Source organism: Orbicella franksi, chromosome 1, assembly GCF_964199315.1.
Source record: "Orbicella franksi chromosome 1, jaOrbFran1.1, whole genome shotgun sequence".
NCBI classification, from domain to species: Eukaryota; Metazoa; Cnidaria; class Anthozoa; order Scleractinia; family Merulinidae; genus Orbicella; species Orbicella franksi.
Genome location: NC_138145.1, coordinates 26149640 through 26175013, shown reverse-complemented (window position 1 = coordinate 26175013; position 25374 = coordinate 26149640). Strand labels below are relative to the sequence as shown.

The 25374-nt window shown below is 38.1% G+C and overlaps 2 protein-coding genes across 3 annotated transcripts; one reads left to right on the top strand and one right to left on the bottom strand.

Annotated features, from left to right (window-relative positions):
- Positions 1-63: 63 nt before the first annotated feature.
- On the bottom strand, positions 64-15625 carry LOC145499406 (uncharacterized). Of its 2 annotated transcripts, XM_081478922.1 has the most exons (8): positions 15554-15625; positions 15393-15475; positions 13949-14058; positions 11891-12244; positions 7316-9046; positions 3040-5934; positions 2618-2719; positions 64-1926 (listed from the first exon to the last, which is right to left on the bottom strand). In XM_081478922.1, exons 1-8 carry the CDS (start codon positions 15608-15610, stop codon positions 1637-1639), a joined length of 5622 nt encoding a protein of 1873 aa, XP_081335048.1. In that variant the 5' UTR covers positions 15611-15625; the 3' UTR covers positions 64-1636. The 2 variants fall into 2 exon arrangements, with proteins under 2 accessions (XP_081335048.1, XP_081335054.1); XM_081478928.1 differs by lacking the exon at positions 11891-12244.
- A 3550-nt stretch (positions 15626-19175) lies between these two features.
- LOC145499395 (growth arrest-specific protein 1-like) lies at positions 19176-22779 on the top strand. Its single transcript, XM_081478915.1, has one exon. It carries the CDS (start codon positions 19315-19317, stop codon positions 20302-20304), a length of 990 nt encoding a protein of 329 aa, XP_081335041.1. The 5' UTR covers positions 19176-19314; the 3' UTR covers positions 20305-22779.
- Positions 22780-25374: the final 2595 nt, after the last annotated feature.

Here is a 25374-nt window from a genome sequence, read left to right as displayed (position 1 = left end):
CGCAACTGAGGCAAATGCAGGGAGTCTTTTCAAATGCAAATAGCAATGATATTCCACCGCTTGAACCTTCACTAAAACTAAGTAATTTAATAAGTATTGAAAATCGTCAAAACTACTTTCATCTTGATCCTGTACGGTAATTATTAAGGTCCTCATAGTATTCTAACCTGATAACCCGACACGAATTAATTGCACCTCTAAATGCGGAGCGTCAGTAAGAAAACGTCTTAATTGTTAACTGAAAGGTTTTTTTTTATTTCAAAAACACAATGTGAACACTGATCAAGCTAGTCAGTATGATTTGTTACAAATGAATTGATGTGTGGAGTGTGACGATGAAATATCTTAAGCACAGTAACTGAAAGTTAGTGCTAGAAAACAGTTAGAAACTGCTTCGCATATTGGGGAACCTTGCAAGTAATTTCATAATTAGATAACAACTAAAGAAGTTTAGAACTGTAAAGAAAACGTTTCTTGAAATTACAAGTGAAATACACGATTTTAGTTACATCTGTAGCATTGAAGATAAGAAGTCTTATTTGGACAAGTGATTATGCGATTGGAGAAGTGGCGCAGGCGATATTTTCTTCAACAAGTAGTTTTAGGTTGTGTTTATCTGCTCAGTTATATGTGGGGATTAAAACGAAAATAAAGCCAAGCTTTCTTTTACGCTGAGGACACTCAAACCGTGAACACCAGACAATTTTATGTGCACTTTTTGGTGACCATAGGCTCTTCATTTGAATAAGAGTACGTAGAGTTTTTACGGTGTGAAAACGCTAATCTTAGACACTATGAAGAGCCTTCATTCTATCGATCGTTTTCACGTGACGTCATCACTTTCTAAAATCCAAAACTAAAGAGCCACCAAAGTTTTTATCCTCATCAGGCATAGGAGGCAGTATATTTATATCTCGGTACAACTTTATTTTACAGCTCAATAGCGTGCTTCCTTTGGAAACCAGAGCATTTTGAATTTTAGAGTTATGGAGGTGCGTGACACAAGGATACGATCGAGTTTGTTGAAAAATATATACTTATCTCATGATTTTGAGCCTTTTTAGAAGTTAGAGCATTAGGAAAAGTGCTTATGTAAATGTCCAATACAGATAATCATTCGCCTAGGTAGCCAAAGTAAGTTCCAGGATGTTTACACTATTTTTCGGTCGCCATATTGGTGTATCACGGATGTACACCAACATGGCGTTTTCACACTAGGTTCTGTAAATTTCTGCGAAAAATTTCGACAAATATCTGAAGTTTGGGGAAACGCACAAGCCTAAAACTTGGAGAAGTGTCTTATTCAGTTATCTTCTACAACATCACAATTTCTTAGCTTTTTCCACGGGATAGGTTTTGACTCATTTTTTAATTGCGCGACAGTGAAAATGAGCTATAGTCAACCAAAGAAAATGTACCAAAAAAAATGTCAAGTGTTACGGCTCAAGTGTCCATACTGTAACAAGTGGAATCCCACATTAACATCTGCAAAATTGTTTGTGTTGAACTAGCTGAATGATTTGTTACAAAACAAGAGTCGTGTGTGTTGCCACACGGGCAACATCAGACCTACATTGCTCCGAGAAAATACAAGTCCTCCTACATTTCTTAAAGTCAGGTATCATGTGATGCACAGTCACGTGCTCCACAAGGACTCGTCATCTAAAAGTTGTTGAAAACTGACACCGCTAGTTACCAGGTCCTTTTCTTTAGCAGTCATTTCTACATTCGCTTTCGGATTGATCCGTGGTTTGCGCCTGATAACTATGGTTGATGTCGACCCAGCTATTTTCCGATTTTTGGCAGAATGCAGGAATCCTTTTGGCGTTTGCCGAAAATGTCTTGCCATTTGGTGAGCAGGTCTTCCTTCGCTGCGAACTGTTTTACGATTGCTGGCTTTGTTTGAACTCCCCTGCTCTGCTGAATCTGGAAATAAATACGATACATATCTAAAGCAATGGCATTCATACCATACCATGCCATAGAAAATACAGCTAATCAGAATACAGGAAAGCCGTTGTATATTTAACGTACTACATCCAACCTTCCCATCATGCGCTGCGCGTATGTCGCAATGATTGTGTTGCCACTGTAGCTTCTATAGTATGGCATAAAATAGTTATGCAAAGTTCTCTCGTGATATACCATGAACTATTCCTCTTGTCACTTATATTTTCTCGGTGACTCGTGGGATATTCCATGGTATGCCACTTGAAAGCGTTGCTTAACTACATGTAGTATTTACAAATCGACCACCTCTTTCTATTGTTTACCATGGAAATCACACTCATCCTCTTCGCTCCTTGGTGAGTGGAGCATAAAGGCCACGTACCATGGAAATGGCCATGTATCAAATATTCAAAACACAAGTGGGGCCCACCAGCGTCAGGCGATTAGTATCACTCCAGAGTTAATTGTATTTTATAACGTTATGAAAGATTTGAAATGATTCAATTGACATTTTCCAACTCGTCGGTATCCGTTTCTTTTGAAAAGGTCGCGACGATATCTCGAGTTTTTCGAACATTCCCATTATGGTCTATACTCTCGTCCCCTCTAAAATGTGATCATCTGATATACAGTTTGGTCTCAGTCTCCGTAGGTGCATTGTACTTACCATCTAGTGCCAGGTCTAACAGAGACAAAGACGTCTTCGATGTCTTCTTGGAATTTGTTTTCTGTTGGGATAAGTCCGCGTCTGGCTCGGAGGTCTGAAGTCCTGTTTATCATGAGCAAAACAGTTATTATTCAAGATGAGAACCAAATATTTCAAGCTTCAAGCGAAAACGTCTGGACAAGTCAGAGAATGACTGAAAAACTTCAATCAGATCATTACAGTATGTTCACGGAATTTTGAGGCCAAATAAATAATAAAATCAAGCAATTTATCTTTTTTTTCAAATTTCAGCCAATGGGCAATACTTCACGATCTCTCTCTCTAAGAAATATGCGATTTCGTCTCGGCGAACTCTCGGACATCGCTCGGTCGAAGAAACTGACCGTTTACTCAGGTTAAAAGTATTCATTATACGAACAAACCTTGTCCAGACAGTGTTTCCTTCTCGTGGTTTGCCGCCGCTTTCCTTTTCTTCGATATACGAGACTGGTGCACTGATTCACCTTGCTCAGGCCTACATTGTTCATGCTGTTTTGACTTGTTATGTCCATTTTCACTATAGCCACTATCATCTAATGAACTACTGGTAACGATTTTGAGGGTCGGAGGTGAAGGTATTTCTGTTGCACTTCCCATACTGTTTAACTCACCCTTTCTCTTTTTTTGTTTCTTTTTCTTTTTATTCTGCTGTGCACAAATTTCTTTTTGAAGTTGTTCGCTCATACTGTCCACTTTCTCCACCTGATTGCTTGTTCCTCTGTCATTTGATTTCTCGTCATCTTCGCTACGCTTTTCTTCGCAATACCGATCTTTCTTCTTGAAATTTTTCTCGCCAATGAAAGCCAGACTTTCTTGTTTTTGTAACAAATCACAGTTTGATTCCTTCCTAGCCTTCCTGTTTGATATTTGATGTTTATTTTTCACATTGGCGGCAAATTCACGTTCCACACATTCATCCTGTTGATCTTTGCTTCGTGAGGATTCAACCTTCTCAAGGAGAGATGTTGGTGTTGATTCTGGTGTACTTTCCATGCCACTTGACTCTCTTTTTTTCTTTCTTTTTCCCTTCTTTTTCTTTTTATTCTTTTTCAACATTTCTATCTGATTTCCTTCTTGAAGTCCATCACTGATGTTGTTCGCTCCCTCTAGTGTTTTTCTGTCGTGTGTTTTCTTGTCATTATCATTTCGCTTATCTTCACAATAACCGTCCTCACGAGCTTTTTTCTTGGGTGTTTCCATGCCAACTGATTCTTGACTATCGGACTCCCTCCGAACACCCCATTTTCTTTCAGCAGCTTCTCTTTTCAATGCTATCTTTATATTGTTATTATTATCGTGGTCCTGCGAAGCACATTCAAGTTCCACATTGTTTTGTAACCGTTTCTTTAAGGCTATTGTTGTACCACTCACACTCTCTTCATTTTCCTCCAGTGTATCTTCATTCTCTTGCAGTTTTCGCTGTTTTTGTTTAGATCTCTTTTTAATGGGGCTCTGCGAAGTAAATTCAAATCTCCCATTTCCTTCCAATGTTTTCTCTGAGATTATTCTTCTACCATCCACACTCTCTTCGTTAAAATTTTCTTCCAGTGTATCTTCATCTTCCAGTATTCGACATTTTCGATCAGATCTCTTCTTTTTAACGGGGCTCTGTGAAGTCAATTCAAATTTCCCATTTCCTTCTAATATTTGCTCTGAGATTATTCTTCTATCATCCACACTCTCTTCATTAACATTTTCTTCCAGTGTATCTCCATTCTCTTGTAGTTTTCGCTGTTTTTGTTCAGATCTCTTTTTAACGGGGCTCTGTGAGGTAAATTCAAGTCTTCCATTTCCCTTCGTTGTGTTCTCAGAGATTATTCTTCTATCATCCACTCTCTCTTCATTAACATTTTCTTCTAGTGTATCTTCACTTTCTCGTAGTTTTCGTTGTTTTTCCTCAGATCTCTTTTTAATGGGGCTCTGTGAAGTAAATTCATTTTCCACATTTCCTTCCGTTGTGTTCTCAGAGATTATTCTCCTATCACCCACACCCTCTTCATTAACACTTTCCACTAGTGTTTCTCTATTCTGTACCAGTTTTCGCTGTCTCTTTTTCATGGGGCTCTTTGAAGTAAATTCAGGTTCCACATTTCCTTCCATTGTTTTCTTTGAGGTGACTCTAGTATCACTCACACTCTCTTCATTAACACTTTCCTCCAGTGTACCTTCATCTTCCAGTTTTCGACGGTTTTGATCAGATCTCTTCTTTTTAATGGGGCTCTGTGTAATGAATTTAAGTTCCACATTTCCTTCTAATGTTTCCTCTGAGATTACTCTTCTTTCATCCACACTTTCTTCATTAACATTTTCCACAAGTGTTTCTCTATTCTGTTCCTGTTTTCGCTGTTCTTGTTCAGATCTCTTGTTAATGGGGCTCTGTGAGATAAATTCAAGTTCCACATTTTCCTCCATTGTTTTCTCTGAGATTATTCTTCTATCACTCACACTTTCTTGATCATCATTTTCCACCAGTGTATCTTCGTTCTCTTCCAGTTTTCGTTGTGTTTGTTCAGATTTCTTTTTAATGGGGCTCTGTGAATTGAATGTAAGTTCCGCATTTCCTTCCAATGTTTTCTTTGAGCATATTCTTCCATCGCTCACACTCTCCTCATTAACATTTTCCTGCAGTGTACCTTCATTCTCTTGCAGTTTTCGCTGTTTTTGTTCAGATTTCTTTTTAATGATGCTGTGTGAAGTAACTCCATGTTCCACAATTCCTTCTAATATTTGCTTCTCACCCACACTTTCTTGATTAACATTTTCCACCAATTCTTTTTCATTCTCTTCCACTTTTTTCTTTTTCCGGTCAGACCTCTTTTCATTGCAGTCCTCTGAAGTAAATTCCAGTTCCACCTTTTCTTCCATTGCTTTACTTTGCATTATTATTCTATCACTGACACATTCTCGATTAACATTCTTCTCAAATACATCTTCCTTCCTCTCAAGTGTCCTCTTTTTTTGTTCAGATCTCTTTTTCTTCTTGGTAGGTTTTCCTCCACCGTTCTTTTGTGACTCTTCATCTTCCTGTTCTATCTCTTCATGACTTTCACCCTCTTTTTCTGCGTCACTTGATAGAGGTGGCCTGTTTTCTGCCTTTGATCGTTTACTCTCGTCCGATGTCATGTTACAGTCCGACATTTCAAGACGTTTCATAAAATCCTCGTACTCGTCTCCCGTTTGTTCACTGTCCGCCTCTCCGCCAATCTCTTTCAGCCATGCGATCTGTTCTCCATTTTTAATCAGCGTCAAATACACTGGTGTTGATTCGTTGTTCTCTCCTGAAAAGGAATAACATACATCACAACTTAACACAGTTGTACCTGTACTCTGCCCCACAATCTCAGGGCCGTAGCTGGAAAAAGGCAAACCGAGGCACTTGCCTCAGTCATTTTGTTCGTTTTTGTTGTTTATAGTCGTCATAACCACGCTATAAATACCTTAGAAGGGTATTTAACTAATATGGACATCGCTTCAGTCATATGTTTTTCTGGCTACTACCCTGCATCTATTGTGTCGGTGTATGGAAGACACCGTGGCTAAATAGTAAGTGGGTTGCCCTCTAGACCAAGTCCCCCTGAGCCCAGCACTGACCTGGGTATTCTGTTCTTTTTGCACGACACTTGCATGAGAGCAGTGATTTATCATATTTCTGGACACCGAAAAGAGGGCTGGAAAAAATGATGCGAAAAGAAGTTCTTAATGAGATGTTTGGAAATATGATAAAACACTGTCTCTAGTATTTGATATATTTTCAATCGAAATTCAAAAATAGAAACATGTAAACTGTTAAATGTTGAATGTTCATAATGTTCGATGCGCTTAGTTGTAGCTGGTTCTCAGGCATGCCATTTAAACTGAAACAAAGAAAGAAAGAAATATTTAAAATAAACATAACAGGCCTAGAAATCCCAGCTGGTTGGAGGCATACCAGTCGGCTATTTACAAGCATGACCGAAGAGTGGAATTAGGGTCTCCCGAGAAAGAACCTCCAGCTTAGTGGTCAGAGCGGGAGTTGAACCTGCGACCTCCGAATTTCAAGTCCGGCGCCCTAACCACTCGGCCTCGCTGCCTCTCGACAGCAAAACAAAGGAGTAAACGGAGAAGTAGCATGGTTAACACTTCAAGATCAGATATTCAAACCTCCGTTACCTGAATGAATGATTACAAAATTATCGATTCTTTTCACATAAAATTACTCAGCTCGAAGTAATACTCTCTTCCTTTTTAGTAGAATTCTACTAGTATACTAATGCAAATGCTGCAATCTGATTGGCTGAGCTACTCGTATACTGTTAGCCATTAGAATGCAGTGGCTGGAGGTCGTCTGCGAAATAACGACGTTTTCTGTTTTGTTTTTTTTTTTTGGAAGTTACGGAAAACATTTAGATACGAATAGATAATTTAATTCCCGAGAGGACTAAAAAAAGGTCATTCACGGTTTCGTGACTTTAAAAAACTAGACGATGTTGAAAAACCTGATGTGCGCGAGTATACTACAGGAAATTCCAAACTACAATTCAGTCCGCGTGATTTTTTTAAAAGCATTAAATTATACAGTGTACTAAAACAATTGGATTCAAGTAAAAATTCTACTAAAACAATTAGATTATTCTCTCTCGATTTCGACAGCGAATAATCTAATTGTTAATTAGAACTCGCCTTCTGTCTCTTCGTCTGTTTGTGAAATGTCGTTTGCTTCCCTCTCTTGACATGTTTCATCCTCAGAGGCACGATCGTTTGTGTTTCCTACTGACTCAGCATTGTTATCAATCACTGACTCTCGGCTCTCCTCGACGACAGTACCAGAAGCTTCATCCATACAAACAGCACAATACTTGCCTTTTGACAGTTCAATATTAACTGGTCTTTTAGAAGGTGACTTGTCTTTCATCCTCACTGTACTTAATCTAGAAGTCTCATCCATTGCTCTACAAAGTTGTCTTTCTCCTGAGTTGTCACCTGTTTCATGCTCAATGGTATCATCAGTCTTCTGTTTCGATGGCTCTACGGCACCTTTCGATTTCGATGGTGACAAGTTCTTCTTTGACAGTAGATCTTTCTTGGGACTTCTGCGCTGTCTGGGGGGACTTCCCATGTCTTTTTCGCTACTAACTTGTTTCTCAATCTGCTTGTCGATGTTTTGCGTTCGAGACTCCTCAGTTGAGTTTGTACCCCTCGTTGGAATTTCTTTTCCTTTCCAGGATATTTCTCCCTTTTCTTTGCACCCAACTCCCTTTTGGATGTCAAGCTCTGACATGGCAGTTTCACTCGCTGGAGAAGGAATTACATGATCTTCTTCATCGCGACCTTCATCGCCATAAACTTCAGCAACAGTTAAACGAGTTTTGTGTTTATGTGGTGTTACTTCATCACTCTCCTCGTCATCCTCATCATTGTCGCCATCATTATCATTAGCATTCTTCGTGGTCGCGTCCTCAAGTAGAGGCTGACTTGATTGCCTAAGACCTCTCTTTACACCATGACTGTTTTCCCTGTTTCGCGTTAACAGTTCGCCATGATCATCATGCTCATCGCTGGAGCTTTCTTGCGCTAACGTCTCTACGTAGCTCCTTCTTCGTATCTCTGCTCGTCTCGGAAATCTATTGTTAATTCCGTGTTTAGAATCCAAGTGATTCTTTACTGTTCCTGATAACGAATTCACTAGTTTCCGACGTTTATCATTCATTAATTCTGCCCCACTATCAATGTCCCCGTGAATGTATGTGTAGTAGTCTTTTGTTCTAGTGTTTTTCGTTTTCTGTATTCGCTGATTTTTGATGGTGGAAGGGTGGACCTCTTTTTGAAGCACTGCAGAATCACTTTCTTTTACTCGACTGTGCTCACCATTATCCTCACTACCTCTGTTACACACGACATCTCCATGTTGATGCCTCGTATTGATGTCATGACGAGTCTTGTACTGTACAACTTTCCAATTTCTTCCATGCTTACTACAAATAGGTAACTTTTTAATTTTAATCTGACACTTGGGAAGATTCCAAGCTGAAGATGGCAAATCACTGATGTTTGCAGAATGATTTTCTCTGTCGCTCTCTGAGGGGGGAAGGTTGCTTTGCATGCCACGTGATGTCGTACTAAGAACTTCATTCTTTTTACTAGCGCAGTGAACTGCTCTCCTCCTAGATTTACTTGTTGACACAGAAACACATGCATCCCTCTTAGCAGTAACACCCTTTGGTGTGGAAAAAGTTGTTGTCTCGGCAGTTGCCTGTTTACGGTCGTTCAGACTTTCCACCATGCTAACATCTCCGTTATCACTGTCCTTGTCTTCACTATGACTACCATCATCATGATCATCTTCATCATCATCACTTTCACCTTTCCTATTGATTGACGGCACTCTTTTGCCTACCACCTGCTTAGGCTTACCTGTAAAGTATAATGCAAACACCTCTTTACATAAAAGAACTATCTATTACAGGTACTGCAACAAGAGGTAAGATACTGGAGAAGCACCTACCCCTTACAGTCTCAAGATAAGAATAAGCATTTCTTTACACTTCTTAGTGTGCACAGTTAAAAAATAGACCATTTTAGTGTTTTTCCCTTTCACCGGTGAAAAGATGACGCAGAGCAAAGCGTTTCTTTGGGAAAACCAGACTTTGATGCCATACAATTCCAATAAAAAAGGGACAGACTCATGCACAGTGATATCATGTGAACTCTACGTGATGCTGTAAAACTTTTTGCTACATATCTTAACCCTAGGATTTAAATTTTGAATTTCCAGTGACCCTTAAATAACAACTGCCCTAATTAGCATAAGAAACAGAAAAAGTGAAGGATTGTGGTAATTGTAGTCAAATGACGCCATCATCCAAATCGCCTATTGAAAAGAAATCAGATTTTATCGATTGAAATACGTTGTCACTGGATTTCACTTTTTCCTTACAAACACTACATTTGCACCATATTTGCATTACTGGAAAGGATGGGAAAAAAAAAACCAGTAACGAATATTTAATGCTCAGAAAGGTTTTTCCTCATGGCACTTTTAAGCCATAATATTAATGACCGACCAAAAAATACAAAGTTATCTAATAAAGTTTCATTTCAAATCGCAAACTGCATCGAACATTGTTAATTGCAAATCCAGAATTTCAAAAGATGGGAGTGGGGGTCAGGGATGCTAAGATGCCTTTCTTGAAGATGGGGGAGGGCACTGGAGTGATGATTAAAGAGAAGGGCCTTTGGTCCCTTCCTTAGATTCGCCACACCATTTCCCTATTTGAACATCATTAACCAATTAAATTAAATTGACATGCCTTCATGTGCTTCAAATTGATAAATTTATATCAATTTGAAGCACAAAGTTAGTAGCAAAATTTCACATCAGTGAAATGCCCCTTGTAAGAAACAGCATACACGAAGAAACAACATATAGATAGAAATCACCAAAAGGCCAAGACAGCAAAATTTTATATATCACTTTCTATGAGTTAATCTAAAATGTAAATATTACTAATTATTATTTCCTTTCACATCCCAGGCATTTCATTCGACAGTATTCATTAAATAGGGAAAATAGTCCTAGCCATTTCCATACCAGCTCAATCTGGTGACAAAAATAGACTTTAACATTTACTAGGCCAGAGCACACATTAGCCTGTTCATTTAGAATGTTCTATTCTACATGTTGTGTGTATTTGTATTTATAATAAGTCAAAAAATTCACGCATTTTGATTGGTTCTAACCTCTTACTTATGATCTATTGGCGGATAAACATAACAATGAGATCAACAACATTTTTGTTTTTTTATTATATGAAACAGATAGATTGCATGTTGCCATGTCTGGTCAGTAACAGATCACAGAAGACATCAAAATTTGGTAAGAACATCGGTGGCTCATGGCTTGTGTACCACATTTTTGTTCTTACCACATTTTGTCTTCATCTGTGATGTATAAACAATGAGAATATCAGCTCAAGATTTATATTGCATGATAGTTGATGAGGGCACAGCCCGAATCAACTATCACGCATAGAAATCAAGAGCGAATAATCTAATTGTTTTAGTATAAATCTGCTAGTCGTTCAAAACTTTATCTAAATCCTCTTCACAGACACTTCGAAAATGCCAAGAAGTAGCTGTCATTTTGTTAATATGGGCACACTGCAAAGCTACTCACTATCTATCACAGAATAGAGTGAGTAGCGTAGCCAATCAGAGAACAGCATTTGAATACTAAATACTGAACAGACACACAGCAACATGGAATCAATGTGTAAAATTTACCACAATTTGAATTACCACTTACTAATACATGAAACTCAGGTAAGGTGCCGTGACAAAATACCTAAGAGTGGTCATCTGACCAAGGCAAGAAACTCTCTGCCTTAAAATCAACAGATGAGTGGTATAGACTGAATTTCAATATGTTCTACAGTCCACAGTCCATACCAAGATTTAAAGAGACACCCAAATATATGTGTGATACACATTACTTGCAAAACATTTTGGATGTTAAAATTTCAGCCGTTTTATTTCGGATGTTTAATTTTGGACAAATTTCACACAACAATTCAGGACACTTCGCTACAAATATAGCTTAACTAAATGTACACCTACAAAACATAAATTAGACTGAAAAGGATACAATGTAGTTTTACTGCAGCCTCAAGGTTTTACAAATACACCAACGAGGAAATTAAATAACACACATTTTATCAAGCGGTTGCATTTGTCAAGTCATGTCTCAACTAGAGTTTGCTCCATAAAGCCTGACATAAAGGAAACTAAGAGCTTTGCAGCTACTTCCAAGTTTAAAATTTCAGATGCTTAAAGTTTTGGACACTTACACATTTCGGACACGGTAATATTTTCTGACACTTTTTTTTTGCCGAAATTAAAATCCTACCAATTTTTTTCCAAGGAATGTAGATTCAGCCAAACTCACAAAGACATATGTGCACAAATACACATACTCATAAAGAATCAAAAGACTGACATCTACACGTAGTCAGCCAAACAGTCTCTTCAGTGATAGCTTGCCACTTTTTATCATTACATTGCTAGAATATAAGAGTTGCCAATTACTTTGCTCCTTTCAAAACGTAAGGTTTGTCAAAAAACAACATCAGATCATTCCATGTTCGTATAGAATTTCACAGTGAAAATATTATTATTGCATTACATTTTTATCAACACAAAATACTTGTTCTTACATTTTTCTCAAGACCTCTTGATTCATACCAAGACCATCAATCTCACCTTCAGACTCACTCTCTACTTCCATGGTTCCTTCATCACTCTGACTGTCTTGGGCATCAACATTTGATGACACATCATGAATACTAAGCCATTCTGCAACTTTACATGCTGACATCTCTATGGCTTCCTTCCTTTTCGGACAACAATGTTCTGGCATAGTAAATAAACTCTTGTACTTTGATGCAGACAACATATCCTCATTTGAACCACAAACATTGTCACTTACTGTCCTTTTTGCTGACAGTAACCTATGTTTAGATGTGTTGTTTGTAATTGATGGTTTGTTTCTTGCAGTTTCTGATGTTTGTACTTGCTGTGATCTCAGTTTTTTCACATTTTCTTTCTCTTTCCAACCTGGTACATCAATGGTACAAAGTACAATAAAAACCAACACTCTAGCTTCTTTCAAGTATTTTTCAGGACACTTATACTTTTTTGTTCACAAAAAAGACAAGAATTTAATCCTATTCTGGTAAACTACCTTGGCAAAATGTGATCACAAAGTGATGTTCTTGTCAGATATCCAGTTTTTCCACCTGTGCTGCTTTGTAAAACCTAATGTTAACTATTTCTGCAATTTGTCATTTCCATCATTTGTAAAGGCTGAAAGGTTAAAGGTTTCTTTGAAAAAAAAAAAAAAATAAATAGATAAAAAAACACAGATAAATAAATAAACAATAGGAATTTGCAGTGGTACATCTCACTGGGAGAGATTTTTCCTCCACTGTTTCCAGATCGAATTGGAGTTTATAAGTGTTGGTTTTTGTAGAGGAAGGAGAACTGGTGAACCCATAAAAATCACTTGGAGTAAGGCAACGAACTCAACCCACTTATGACGCTGGGTCCAGGATTGAAATCTGTGCTTCTGCATAGTGGTAGGCGAGTCGTCTTAACATAGTGCCATCTCTGCTCTTTAACTCTTCAATATGTTTAGCTCCTGGTTATTTGTCCATTTTTGTTACTGACAATTCTACCTACACCTAGACTGACTGAAAATATTCAACACTACTCTAACATTAATTTGGTCTGTCTCGCTGCCTACCTCCGACAAGCTAGTTTGGATCAATCCATCATCATAATGAAGTCTGTTTGCATGCATAAATGTATCTTTGAGCTGTAGGTAGCACTGGAATAAGTAAACACTTTCCTAGGAGACAATGAACAGCTTTCCAACAATAATATTGCTATGTATCACCATTTAAATTTAAATCATTCCCTATCACTTCTATTGCACAGTATTTTCATTCACAGCTGCAGCACTAGCTTTGAAAAGTAGATTGTGGAAAATCTTGGAGAAATATTTGGAAAATTCTAAGGTGGATAATTAGCCAAAAGTATACATACATAGGAGGCTCTTCACTCAATGAAAAGCTTGAAAACTTTGGAAAATGAGACAAAAGGTAAAGAAGTCTCTTTGGAAAGTTTCACGAAAATCTTTGGATTCTGCTCTTGGAATGGTATGCCTGGAAAGTAGCTGGACTTTTCCTAAAGAGCTAAGTTTATGTCCAGCAATCTATCAACACACCAAAAGCAACAATTACATGCACCAGTACATTTTACTTTTTTTTACCTCAACTATGTATGATTCAGATTTTTCTAGTAAGTGTTTAACTTTCTATAATATCTTTTTTTAGCTTGAAATTGTGAACATTATAATTGACTTGACTTGACTTTTATCGGTGATTCCCATAGGGTAATGGGCCAGAAACATTACCATTAATTAATCATGATTGTTATGAACATATACATTAATTAGTAGGAAAGAACAAAAAAACTCATAAGATAAATGATGTGACATTGCCGCTAAATAAATTAGATATAAGGCTCAAAAGGCTCTGAAAAGTGTCAAATATTCGCTGGTAATCTAAACGTTTCGCACTTAGCCTTCCTTCAGTAGGTGGAAACCCACTGAAGAAGAGCTAAGCCCAAAACATTTAGATTACCAGCGAATATTTAACACTTTTAAGAGCCTTTTGAGCCTTAGATCTTAATTATACATTAATTAGCTAGTCTCTTGATCTACACCATACTAATCTGTAGACATATAAACTATGTTACCTGATGAATAACAGATGATTCTACATTCATTTTGAAGAACGTTCCCCACTTTGTATCTGTCTGGCACTATTGATCCTCTCTCATTTTCTACCCTTGATACTTGTCCTCCCCTGAAAAAAACCCATCACATTCAAAACCAGACTATTGATATAAAATTTTACCAGTATCACTGCTGTTTAAATTATAGGAAGGAACAGTACATGTATTAACTGAATGCTGAGAAAATAACAATAAAGTTGTAAAATATAAGAGAAGAGCAAGCATTCAGTACCAGCATTTTCCACTTTCCAGAGAAACAAAATAATGTTTGATATGAGGATATGACATCTTTTTGTCTAATTGCTCATGCAGTGACCATGCTAAATCACCTACACAATAGGTCCTATAGATATACAAGATGGTTACTGGCTATTTTTTAACATCTAGGTCGTTGGTTCTGTCTTTGTGTATTGGTACATAAGAACTGATACAAAAGACCAAACAAAAACAGTGGAAATAAAATGATCATTCACTTGTTCACCTGCACGCCACTTCAGAGACCCTCTTGGGGCAAAATTCTTAAACATCAACATGGATGTTGGTAAAACAATGTTCAACGGAAAACATGACCTGTTTTAAAATTCTGACAGCAATGTGAGGAGCTTCCTAAATTGTGACATGGAAGGTTTGATTTTAGACAGGTTATGTTCAAAAGCCCCCAAACAGGGCTCATGCCAGACCTACAATGAAGGTTGGCTCATACTTTCATTTAATTTTATTTAATATACACGTTGTAAGTCAAAATCAAAGTCAGGTTAAAATGATTTTAACCTTGTTTGATTCTCAGTTTCCTTTGTCTTCTAACCCTAATTATTCACGATCCATGAATAATTAGGGTTAAGAGACAAAGGAATTTCATTTTCACCTGAATTTCATTTTGACCTACAACATACACATTAGCTATAATGTATTGTAAAACTGCATTTTACAGTGTGTATGTATTAAATAATATCTCGAAGTAATGAATTGTACATGACCCCACAAGCTTTTGGCTTTTAGACATATCGTGTATAAACAAACCCAGCCTACCTACCTATACCTAAACAGTTCCCACCCAATTTGTGGTCCACCTTTGATTCAGTCATAAATCCCACCAAATAACTCACTTTGTCCTTAACCTTTAATAATCAATTAATTAAACCATAATAAATAGCTGCCTGTTGCGAAACTAAACATAAGACTTAAAGAATGTGTCCTCATGTACCGGTACACAAGGGAATAGCCACTGCACTTTCTTTGTTCAAGAGTCATTGGTTAGCTGTAATAAGCTTTCGTCTTTTGTATCGTTTCTTTTTGTATATGGCACAGAGCGAATCGTTCTATCTGATCAAGATCAGCCTCTCTCGGTGCACATCCCACAAAGTACCATTAATTGACAGAATTATAAACAAAATAAACAACCAACCTAGACTCGGGATACACTTCACGTGCAACACTGTCGATTTCTGCACGAAGTTCTCTGATGGTTATTGACTTTGAAACAACTACCTGTTTGCCAGATCACATTAATAGTAAGTCTTCAGTTCATAATTGTATTAATTTCACCTAAAGTTCCAATATTCTTACCAAAAAATCGTATTTCTGATCAAGAAGTACACTGCACACCAGTTCGTCATCCGCCATTTTGTTTCGAAGCGCGTGTATTTTCTTTGAATACCGCTGTCTGTGTTTAACGTAACGTGGCCTTTTTGGTGGGCTTTTCAACTCATTTCGCGCGATTTCGCGCCAAAACTGGGGCGTTCGCGGCTGCTTCTGAACAACTCGTCCATATTCAAAAACAGCTGTAGTCTATAAATTCAACGTCTTTTAATTTTGGTTAAGAACAGTAAATAGAATATGGTCTATCAAGGAGGATAAAGCAAAGGACTCGGACAAGAACAGCATTTAAAGGTAGGATTATGCCTTAAAAAGTTGCGAATTAAAAGTAACCCCCCTCTCTTTCAAATTGCGGATTTAACGGAAGCTAAAACCTGTACATGAACTAGCGCCGATCTATGTTAATAAAATAATGTTTTGAATATAAGCTTAAGCTTTAACTTATAGCAGAAAGACTATCAGATGCATGTGATATGCTTCTGCTTATATACAGAGGAAAAGAAAACAACTTTCTGAGATGATGGCATCCAGAACAAAGCCATCTATCAAAATAACTTTCGAAGGGTCGTTACTTTTTGTAATTTTTAAAACGCGTGTAATTGCTACCTTCAAAGGGTCGTCATTTCGCAACTCTTCGATACGACCGAATCTGTTAGCAAACAGTTCGAGGGGGCAAGTACCAAAGATAAGCCGAGAAACCTATGTGGAGGCTCCCGACTCCAAAACAGGAGCTTCTCAAGCTGGAGAAAGATAAAACGTTAGGGATTTTGCGAGTTCAAGTGTAGAGAACGCAGGAAAAGTTGTCATTTAAGCTTATAAACTAAGCGGTGCTTACAACCTTAACCTGAAAGTATCTCGAAGTCCTCGAACAGGCGCAGCTACGGGCCTGGGGCTAAGTGGGGATGTCGTTTAAGTATTTTATGGAGTTTCTCAATCAAAGATGTGCTTACTGTACGTATGTGAATGGAATATCATGTATTTTTATTTATTTATTTATTTGTTTGTTTATTTATTTATTTATTTATTTATTCATTCATTTAACTTATGCAAGGACGACACCATACCTCTTAAAATATAGATTTAACATTAAGATTAAAACTGAGCGTTTGAACACTTCTTAGAAGTTGTTGAACGTGAGAGAAAATTTCAACGTTTTCTTCGTTTGATAAACGAGAAGAGCCAAATAACAAGATATCCACTTTTTGAGAGTCCGAAAATCTTAACCATTGCTCGTTAGAGGCAATGCCAACAACGTCAGAAAAAAAAATTTCCCCCAAGGACAGCATACGAAGGCCAATATAAAGGGCAGCATAAAAATAAATGAGCTTTTGTCTCATTATCAGTTCTAACCACATCTACAAATAGATGACAGTTTGACTCCAATCCTACAGAGATGTTGATGTAGTGCACAGGCTCATCGGTAGTCGTAATCTAGCGAGAAATATCTATCAATGGAGTAATCTAAAGGCAAAAGCTAATCACAAATCTTAGCTATAATGAACAGGTAACACTCTCTTAAAATCACATTCTATGGAAGACATATAAAAGGGTTGCCTCTTCTGTCAATTATGGAGTAGCCTATAGCCAGGGTACAGACGTCTACTCTTCCTTTCACGTGGAAAAAAAAAAAAAATGACATTTCACTTGCAGGCTAGACAGGTAAGTAGAAGTCTGAGAACAGGCTAATGATGGGGCGGAGTCTCTCCGTATCATGAAAACTTTGTCCGGGATACCCCCTTGGAGAATAGATTATGTTACGAGCTTTGTGTGACTATCATTTTTCTCTTGTAATTTTTTGGGAAGTTCAACATTTTTATAGACCTAATTTTCGAATTTCGGGATCAAAACTACGAAAAAACGGGAAAAGAAAGTCCAATATTCCTGTAGACCTGGAAACGAGAAAGGAAATTCAAGTTTTAGCGCTTTCGCCGTAATTTCAGTGAATTATATGGTAAGAAAGTAATTGAACTTTCTTGTTCGATCAGTATAATGGGGAATTTAAATTATAATTCCCGTTCGATTTTCACTGGGATTTTTTGCCGTTCGTGGGAAAAACAAACGTGATTCATATACGGTTAACTTTGTGACTGTGCGAGGTTCCTATCCAATTATAATCTTTCTCTTTTCCCTTCCAAAAACCGCGTTGTTTAACGCGGAAACCAAGCATAAGCGGTAGAAGGCGGTGTAACAATGTATTTTCGGGGACTGGATTTGACTGAAATCTGGAGATCCTCTCTTCATGTTACCTATCTTGCCGCACGAACTGGATTTGTTTGTGGTAGTTTCGACCTCAACTTCTCGTTCGTACTTTGTAATTAATACCAACTGGTTAGCGTCCCAATAGTGGGAATTCTAACAAGTTAACATTGTACGCAATGTTAGTACAGCGTTATAAAACCAACAACACTTCAATATATTTTTCCCAGGCCTTGCCAGACTTCATTTTCTAGTGTAGGGCAGGTTTCCTTTCCTTCCTTTCGAAATCGTTGTAACAAGAGAAAATGGTTGTAAATAATAAGAAAATTTGGTTTCTTACCATATCCGAATGAATACACCAAAATTATTTAACTTCAATGGCGAACCCGCTGAGCAATACCGCAAATTGGTTTCGCAGCCTCCAAGAAGCCACAGTCATGAACTCATCAGATTAACGATACCGGCATTCCCGATGAGGAAACAAACAAACAAACATCAAATATATAACAAATATATTTTAATCAGAGTAAGGATATTTACAACATATAATGTCAAGTATGAAGACTGAAGTAAGTTGCCTGGAGTTTCATATAACAAAGACATTTGGCTAACTCGTACCGTGGTTTCCTTGTTAACACCTTTAATAAGTGCGAAGTTCAAATGCAGATAGTTTCTCTACGTGGGGGAAGGATACTCCCTAAATGTTTTTGTGGGGGGTGGGGTTGTAAGTCCGCTTTTTAAAACCCTCATATAGAGCATGATATGATTTTCCTAAACTTAAGGAAAAAATAATTTCGTGCAGAGAGTGCATTAAACATACCCAATTTCAGATCAAAACGGTAGAAATCGATAATCTTTTTCAGACCAAAATGGCTCAAAAACCATAACATGCCGTAAGCTCTGGCGCTGCACATACCTGTGTATCATGTATAAGGGTGTACACCCGGGGTTCACATTAGACAGAGCAGACACAAGGTTTATTCATGGGAAAAATTTTGTCAAAAGCTAGACGATATTTTCATCACATGATGTTATCGGCTTTTAAATTTAGTTATTTCTCTAGGCTGTTAAAGCAATTTAACTGATTTAGCGCTGGTAATCTCTAGGTTTGCATATACATGTCAATAGGGCTCACTCTTAGAGTGTCATACGGTGTCGAAAGTTCTCGCGTTCCAGTGAGAATAGAGTAAAAGCATATTTAACGGCCACCCACTAGGGAACACTTTCATCCTTCTGATCTTGTTTTAAATCCATGGATTTTTTTATGGGGTCAGTTCTAGTCTTCAGATCAATTTTATGCTAAACTACCATTTCCAATTTCCGAAACGATTGGCCTTTATTTTTCACCATTCTATTTCCCTCACATGAATGAGCATGAGATACAGAGAGGGTTTTAATTAAACCTCAGAAGACAACGATAACAAGATTGGTCGTAGAGAAGCCGATACGCGCCATGCTTTGTAGTCATGGAGTGTAGTGGGCGCTAATTCTGGTTAATACCACGAAATAAAGGTAATTCAAGCAGGAAACAGAGGATGCGCTTCCCTAACAATAGCCACTTCCTGGGGTCATGCATATCGACAGACGCCGCTTTCTATTGGTCACTTCATCGTAATCTATTATCGAATTTCACCCCTACAATACGTCAAATAACAAATCAGTCAATCGCGCGTTATATATTCTGGCATCATCTTTCGATAGATACATTCAAGCGAACGAGCGAGGTTATACCGGAGAACTCTCCAATTTTCGTCATGTGGAGGTTTCTATGGTTGGCGAATGTCCTTGTTCTTTCACAAAGTGTCCTCCTTTGCGAAGAAGCTCAGAAAAAGTGCGTAAGGGACTTCACGAAATGCGGTGCCATGCTCCTGAAAATTTTTAACAGAGACGTCTGCAAGTCGGCGTTAGGTTACGATGACGATTGGCCGAATGGAATCTCCGGACCGATGGCGAAAACATGTCCACTAACATGCGTAAGCGCCATTATAAACCTCACCGCTACTGCTGCTGGAAAGCAAATGGAAACCTGCGACTGTGATAGAGACGCATCGTGTCTCACAATCAGGGCGCGCTTGCAGCGATGTTTACTTAGCAGTCAAGGGAATTATACTTTCGTTAGCTGTACCGCAGCAAGGAAACGCTGCAACGAAGACAAAAGATGTAAAGCAATACAACAAAGATTTCTATGGCGCTGTTCGTCTTTAATTTCAGGCGTGGAATGCACTCAGGATTGTAAAAAGAGCCAAGATGAATTACTGGGCTCGGTGCTGGGAAAAGCGCTAAACGACTGCGAGTGTGACGGCAGAGAGGAACTGTATTGCCGTGGTATTCGTGCAAATTACGAGGCGCTGTGTAAAGGGACGCGAGGTCCTCGAAGGCCAGAGTACCCCTCGCCTACAGAACAAACAGTCATGAGAGCTCAACATGATAACCAAAATAGCAGAGCCAATTCACAGTTTGAACTTCCTGTGTGGATTTTCTATGCAGCAATCATGGCCCACATATCCGTGTTTCTCGATCTATAGCCGTTTTTGTTTATTTTCAGAGTGACGTTTGTGGGTTCTTATAACCCAGACTTTGAACAATACCCGTTCGTTAGAAAATGAAGAAATTTGACCGTTCATTTGTTCATTCGTGAGTTTTAATAACTGCAAGCCTCATTCAGTCATGTTATCCGTTTTTACTCGTACACAGCATTGTCAGTACCGCATGCTTACAAAATCTCCAACGGAAGAATTGCACAAAACTATTCATTCTGTATAGAGAATTGTCCGGAAAGGGATTATTTTTAGGGCTATTGATAATTTAGTTAAATCAACTTAATCGAACGTTTATATAACAGTCTGAAATTTGCATATTTCATTTTGTCGAGTATGCCGGCTTAAAATCTGTCCCTGAACCATCGAAAAACTTCCTTCTGAAGCCAAACCTATGAAAGAGAGTTGATTAGAGCAGCCATTTGACTCTCGTTGTTAGACACTTTAGCGGGAGATACATTCGAGCGCGCTGATAGCATCGATTGTTTGAGTCAATTTGTCCTTGGGGTAATCACTACCCGACAACAGTTTGACAACCAGGTTTGTTGCGTTTTTGATTTTTACAGCCGGAATTATTGGCAATAAGTAGTGCATTAGAGAATGCTTGAAATAGCATCATTATTGTTATAATCTTGGGGTCGTCTAAACCATTATCTTTTCATAGTGGGGTCACTCTATATATTGGCATTTACGTCGGCTAATCGAGCACCAAGAGGGCTTCATATCATGGATTAGCACCCGATAATACCGTCAGATATTTTCCGTGTACTCGTCTTGTTTCTACGTTTAGGTTTAAGGAATGCCACTTGGGACACATGATAAAACACGTATAAAACGACATCAACACTAAGAAATAGGAATTGCTTATGTTCGGCCCTTGATTTTCTTAAGCCTCGCTTGAGATTTCAAATTTCTAACCTTTTCCTTTGTTTCCGTATATTTAATCGTATTATGTATATAATAATTAACTTGAGACAAAAATCAATTATCTCAGAAAAGTCATCTTAACAATATTATTCCTTTTTCTTGTAATTTATCTACCTCCTAAGCTAAGTTAGTCGCCATGTCTACTGTAGTCCAGAGGTTCTTTCTATCCTGAAATGAGAAAGCCATGGTGAGGCGAAGCGCAGCTTAAATCTGATCGACAAAGGGGCACGCAGGAAGAAAAGTTCTGGACCGGGGTAGCGTGTTTGCCTACAAGTAAACATACGAGCAATGAAACGAAAAGCGCAATTTCATTGCAAGACAAGCGCGAAGTTCGGACGATTTCCGCGAAAGCCTTCAAATCGAATGAATTGCCCTCAGGAACCCAACCCAAATAGTAGTTGAAATTAATTAAAGATAAGCATCTTAACCTCATTCTGTTACCTCTCCTCGGTGAAGATTTTGTTTTTGTTTTACTTTATTATCGCTTGCTACATTGGGCAAACACAGAGACTCAGTCTTCAGTCAATTAGGTGATCTGAGCGGAAATTAGAGGAGCTGTATTCCTCTAGTGCTGTGCTGTTGTGTCTCAATCGCGCCTTCAAGCTCAGGGCAGGGGAAAATTTAGAGTACAAAAAAAACATTTTACTGATTTCACAGGTGATGTTTTCAAGTGTTGATGAAATAATAATCTTTTCCTGATCTCCCGTAAAGAATTAATCCACTGTACTGGAAATTGTACAAGATTTTATCTATCACCCGAGCACGGCAGTATTGATTTCCCAGTAGCTCAATTACAAGAATTGTTTGGTTGTGAACTTCGAACTTCATAAACTCTTATATGCAAGGTCCGAACGTTCTCACGCCCGTAACACAAAAGGAAAAAAAATGACCCTGAAGACTGAAAAGTGAGTGAACACAGCAGACTTCGTAATGTGACAAAGTCTTGTGGTTACAGTAAAATAAACAACAGGTATCAAACTAACAGGAAGATTCGAGCTTAGCAAAATGAAGAGAAATTAGAGTGAGGGAGTTTTGGTCAGTTTTTTTAATTTTATTCCAGTTTAACATAGTCTCTATAAGAGGGAGATCAATAGCTTACAACTACCCCTAAATTGCGAATATTTTGGAACGTTCTCCGCAGAGTCGCAATGAGGTTTAGGTTTCCAATCTTTTTTCAGTGGGACAAAGTACAGCCAGCCTAGTTTGTAGTGTCGTGAATAAATGGATTGGGATGCGAGTAACTGTGCACAAACACAGCGTAAATTACCGTTTGATTGCTCAGGGTCATTTTAGAACACTTTATTTTCGCCTTCTGTTGACGCTAACGGTGCCAAAGTAATAGAATGTGGGAAGTAAACGTAAATAAAAATAGCATCTTGCAGCTGACACTCTGGGCCAAGCAACTTTTTTTTATATTAAACCACATAACAAGTTTTCTAAAAAAATCCAAGTAGCTGGCCAATAATTGTCAGCATAACTTGTTTCCAACTTATGACTCTCCTGGAATCCTTAACGCGCCAAGGCGAAGATTTAACATGTTATATCGAGCATGCTAAAGTTTCGAGTTTCCTGCAATGTTTTCAACGTCTGGATGCGATCACGAAAACCTATTGGCGAAGGAATTACTTGAAATTCTGACAAATGATTCACCTTGATATCAGAAAAGATACAGCGCATTTTTTTAAGTGTATACAAGTCTTAGAGATAAAGATTTCACCCTATCTTGAAGATCGCTTAACAGTAAACGACAGAATATGCAAACAACGAGACATACGTTTCCGCTATCGAGATTCAATTACAGCCCATTTCATTTACGGCTCTCTTTTCATAAGGTCGCCCTAATTTGGTGAAAATTTGTCTTGTTACGACATGCCGCGATTTGATGACCGCCAAAAATTGCTATCACTTCCGAGAACCTCAACGCCAAAATTGTGAAAGTCTTCTTGCTGCATGCATTACTAGACTGAACATTGTTCAAGTCTACAACAGGCCGACTAGAAACTAGGACTAAAACGTCGTCCTTTCCAACATTATTTTGCTAGCTTCCGTTCTGAATGATAACCTTAAACATCCATGTGTCATCACGCTCTTTCCATAACAAATATTTCCTTTAGTATTCAAACCGTACCCCCGGGTCGTTTGACTTAAGATCAAAGTATCACCATTGTTGTTTCTCACGTATGTTTTCTTCGTATTCTCGACCTCGACCGTGTTTTATTTCACTTGTTGGTGGCACACACATCAAAATCGTATCCACGTCATTACAAACAACTTAATCGAAAACATGGCACATTAATGTTTCTCAGATACACCTTAACCATGTAATTCAAACTAAAAAAAATAGGTCAAAAAGAGTTAATTAGATCTAAAGGTATCACTTCAGTTTTCTCTTTTACAGGAAAGAAAACCTGCGTTAGTTTTATCAACTATGCCTGATTATAAACTCTTGAAATGTTTACAGACTTCTTCAATGATCGCCCTCGAAGCAATCTAAGACAAACGACAAACAGTTTTGACACTTGGTTCCTTTTAGCATCCGACACATTTCATCGTTGCGACAAGGCGTACATTCTTGTGATAGTGTCAAACTACAAGACCTTTCACGAATGGGAGGTGAGCTTCATTAGTTGGTCTGTTTTCATACAAACTAGACATTCGGCGCCTTTATAATTTACTATTTACGGTGGATTAACCTGTAGATGGGTTCATAAACACTCCAAAGGGTAACCCGTTGTTGCGTTTTTTTCAGGTTTTAATGGGTTCCCTCAGAGTGAGTATTTGTTGAAAGTGCCAGAAAACAAGAGGGTACTTGAAATTTCATGGCTCAAGCTGTGGAACCCCTTGCTAGATTCTTCGAACCAGTTAATCTGCGAGCAGTGTTTTTCTCTTAATTTAGTTTTCTTGCATACTTTCCCATGGGTGAGTAGGACTTAAAAGAACAAAAGGTGATTTCTTGTGGTCCCTCAAAATGGCGATTCTCTAATATTGGGCTTACGACACAACTAACAGTGGACCTTGATGGTATTGGTTTGGTATTTATTAAAAACCCCAGCAACAGAACCTGCGCCTAAAGACAGACTCGAAGTCTGTTTTCAGCAGAACGCTTGAATATCGCGTGATGTCGTGGTCTCTTTTCCACGACGGTCGCGCGCATGCACTGGTTTCCATAGTGATCACCTCCAGTCTATTTGAATCGATATTTGAATGATTCAAGCTATTTACTAGAAAAAGAACAAAATATTGCATAAGCATCTGCCCCTTTTTTCTCGTTCGGAGACAATAAAGGATGCGTGTTACGATCACGATGAGTAAATACGGCAACTAGACAGTAAAACCAATTAAGTGCGTTCTATCACTGCACGCAATAGACCTTTTATGACTATTTTGAAGACCTTTGGTTTAATCAGCTTAGGAATTCATTTTGATATGTTTGGCTTTGAACTGAATGAGTAATGCTTTTCTCGTCCTTGAAAATGGTCAGATTGTAAGTCACATTTAGTGGTCGTCAAAACTGGCTCATGTCATCTTCACCAAAAATAAAAGTGAAGACTACAAAATGTGTTAGGGTTTTGTGGTTATCTGTGATAGATTTTTAACATCATCATATCGTTCGTTCCACTTGACATTAAAGGTACTCAGTGACGAAATCCTTGTTGAGCCGAGTCCAGATTTCCTTTTCCAAGTTCCACTGTTTTGAATTAAATATTTTTTCTGTGATCATCAGTCGTGATTAAAATCCTTTTCAGTTGTCAACGGTTACATTTCAGGATTTCTGCTCGAAGATTAATGATTGTTTTACAATATTGCATACATGACAAGTTTTCGGTGTTTGGTATCTGATATACAGCGGGCGGGTGACATGTTGGACCTGACCAGGTTATTCCTAAATAGGCTTGAAAGTAAACATCCTACTTATCAAACATTATTTCAAGTATCAAATGTTCTTGGCCTGCATAATGTTCGTCTAGACTCAAAACGTGCCATTGGATATGAACCCTTCTAGCATTCCAAGTCAGTGCTCAAAATATGAATTCTCCCTACTATTTAACAAACATTTCTATTAATGTTAGTTCTGAGACTTGGTAGTCCGATTTTGACTCATCATGATCGCGCTTTAGGTCCTTTGTGTAT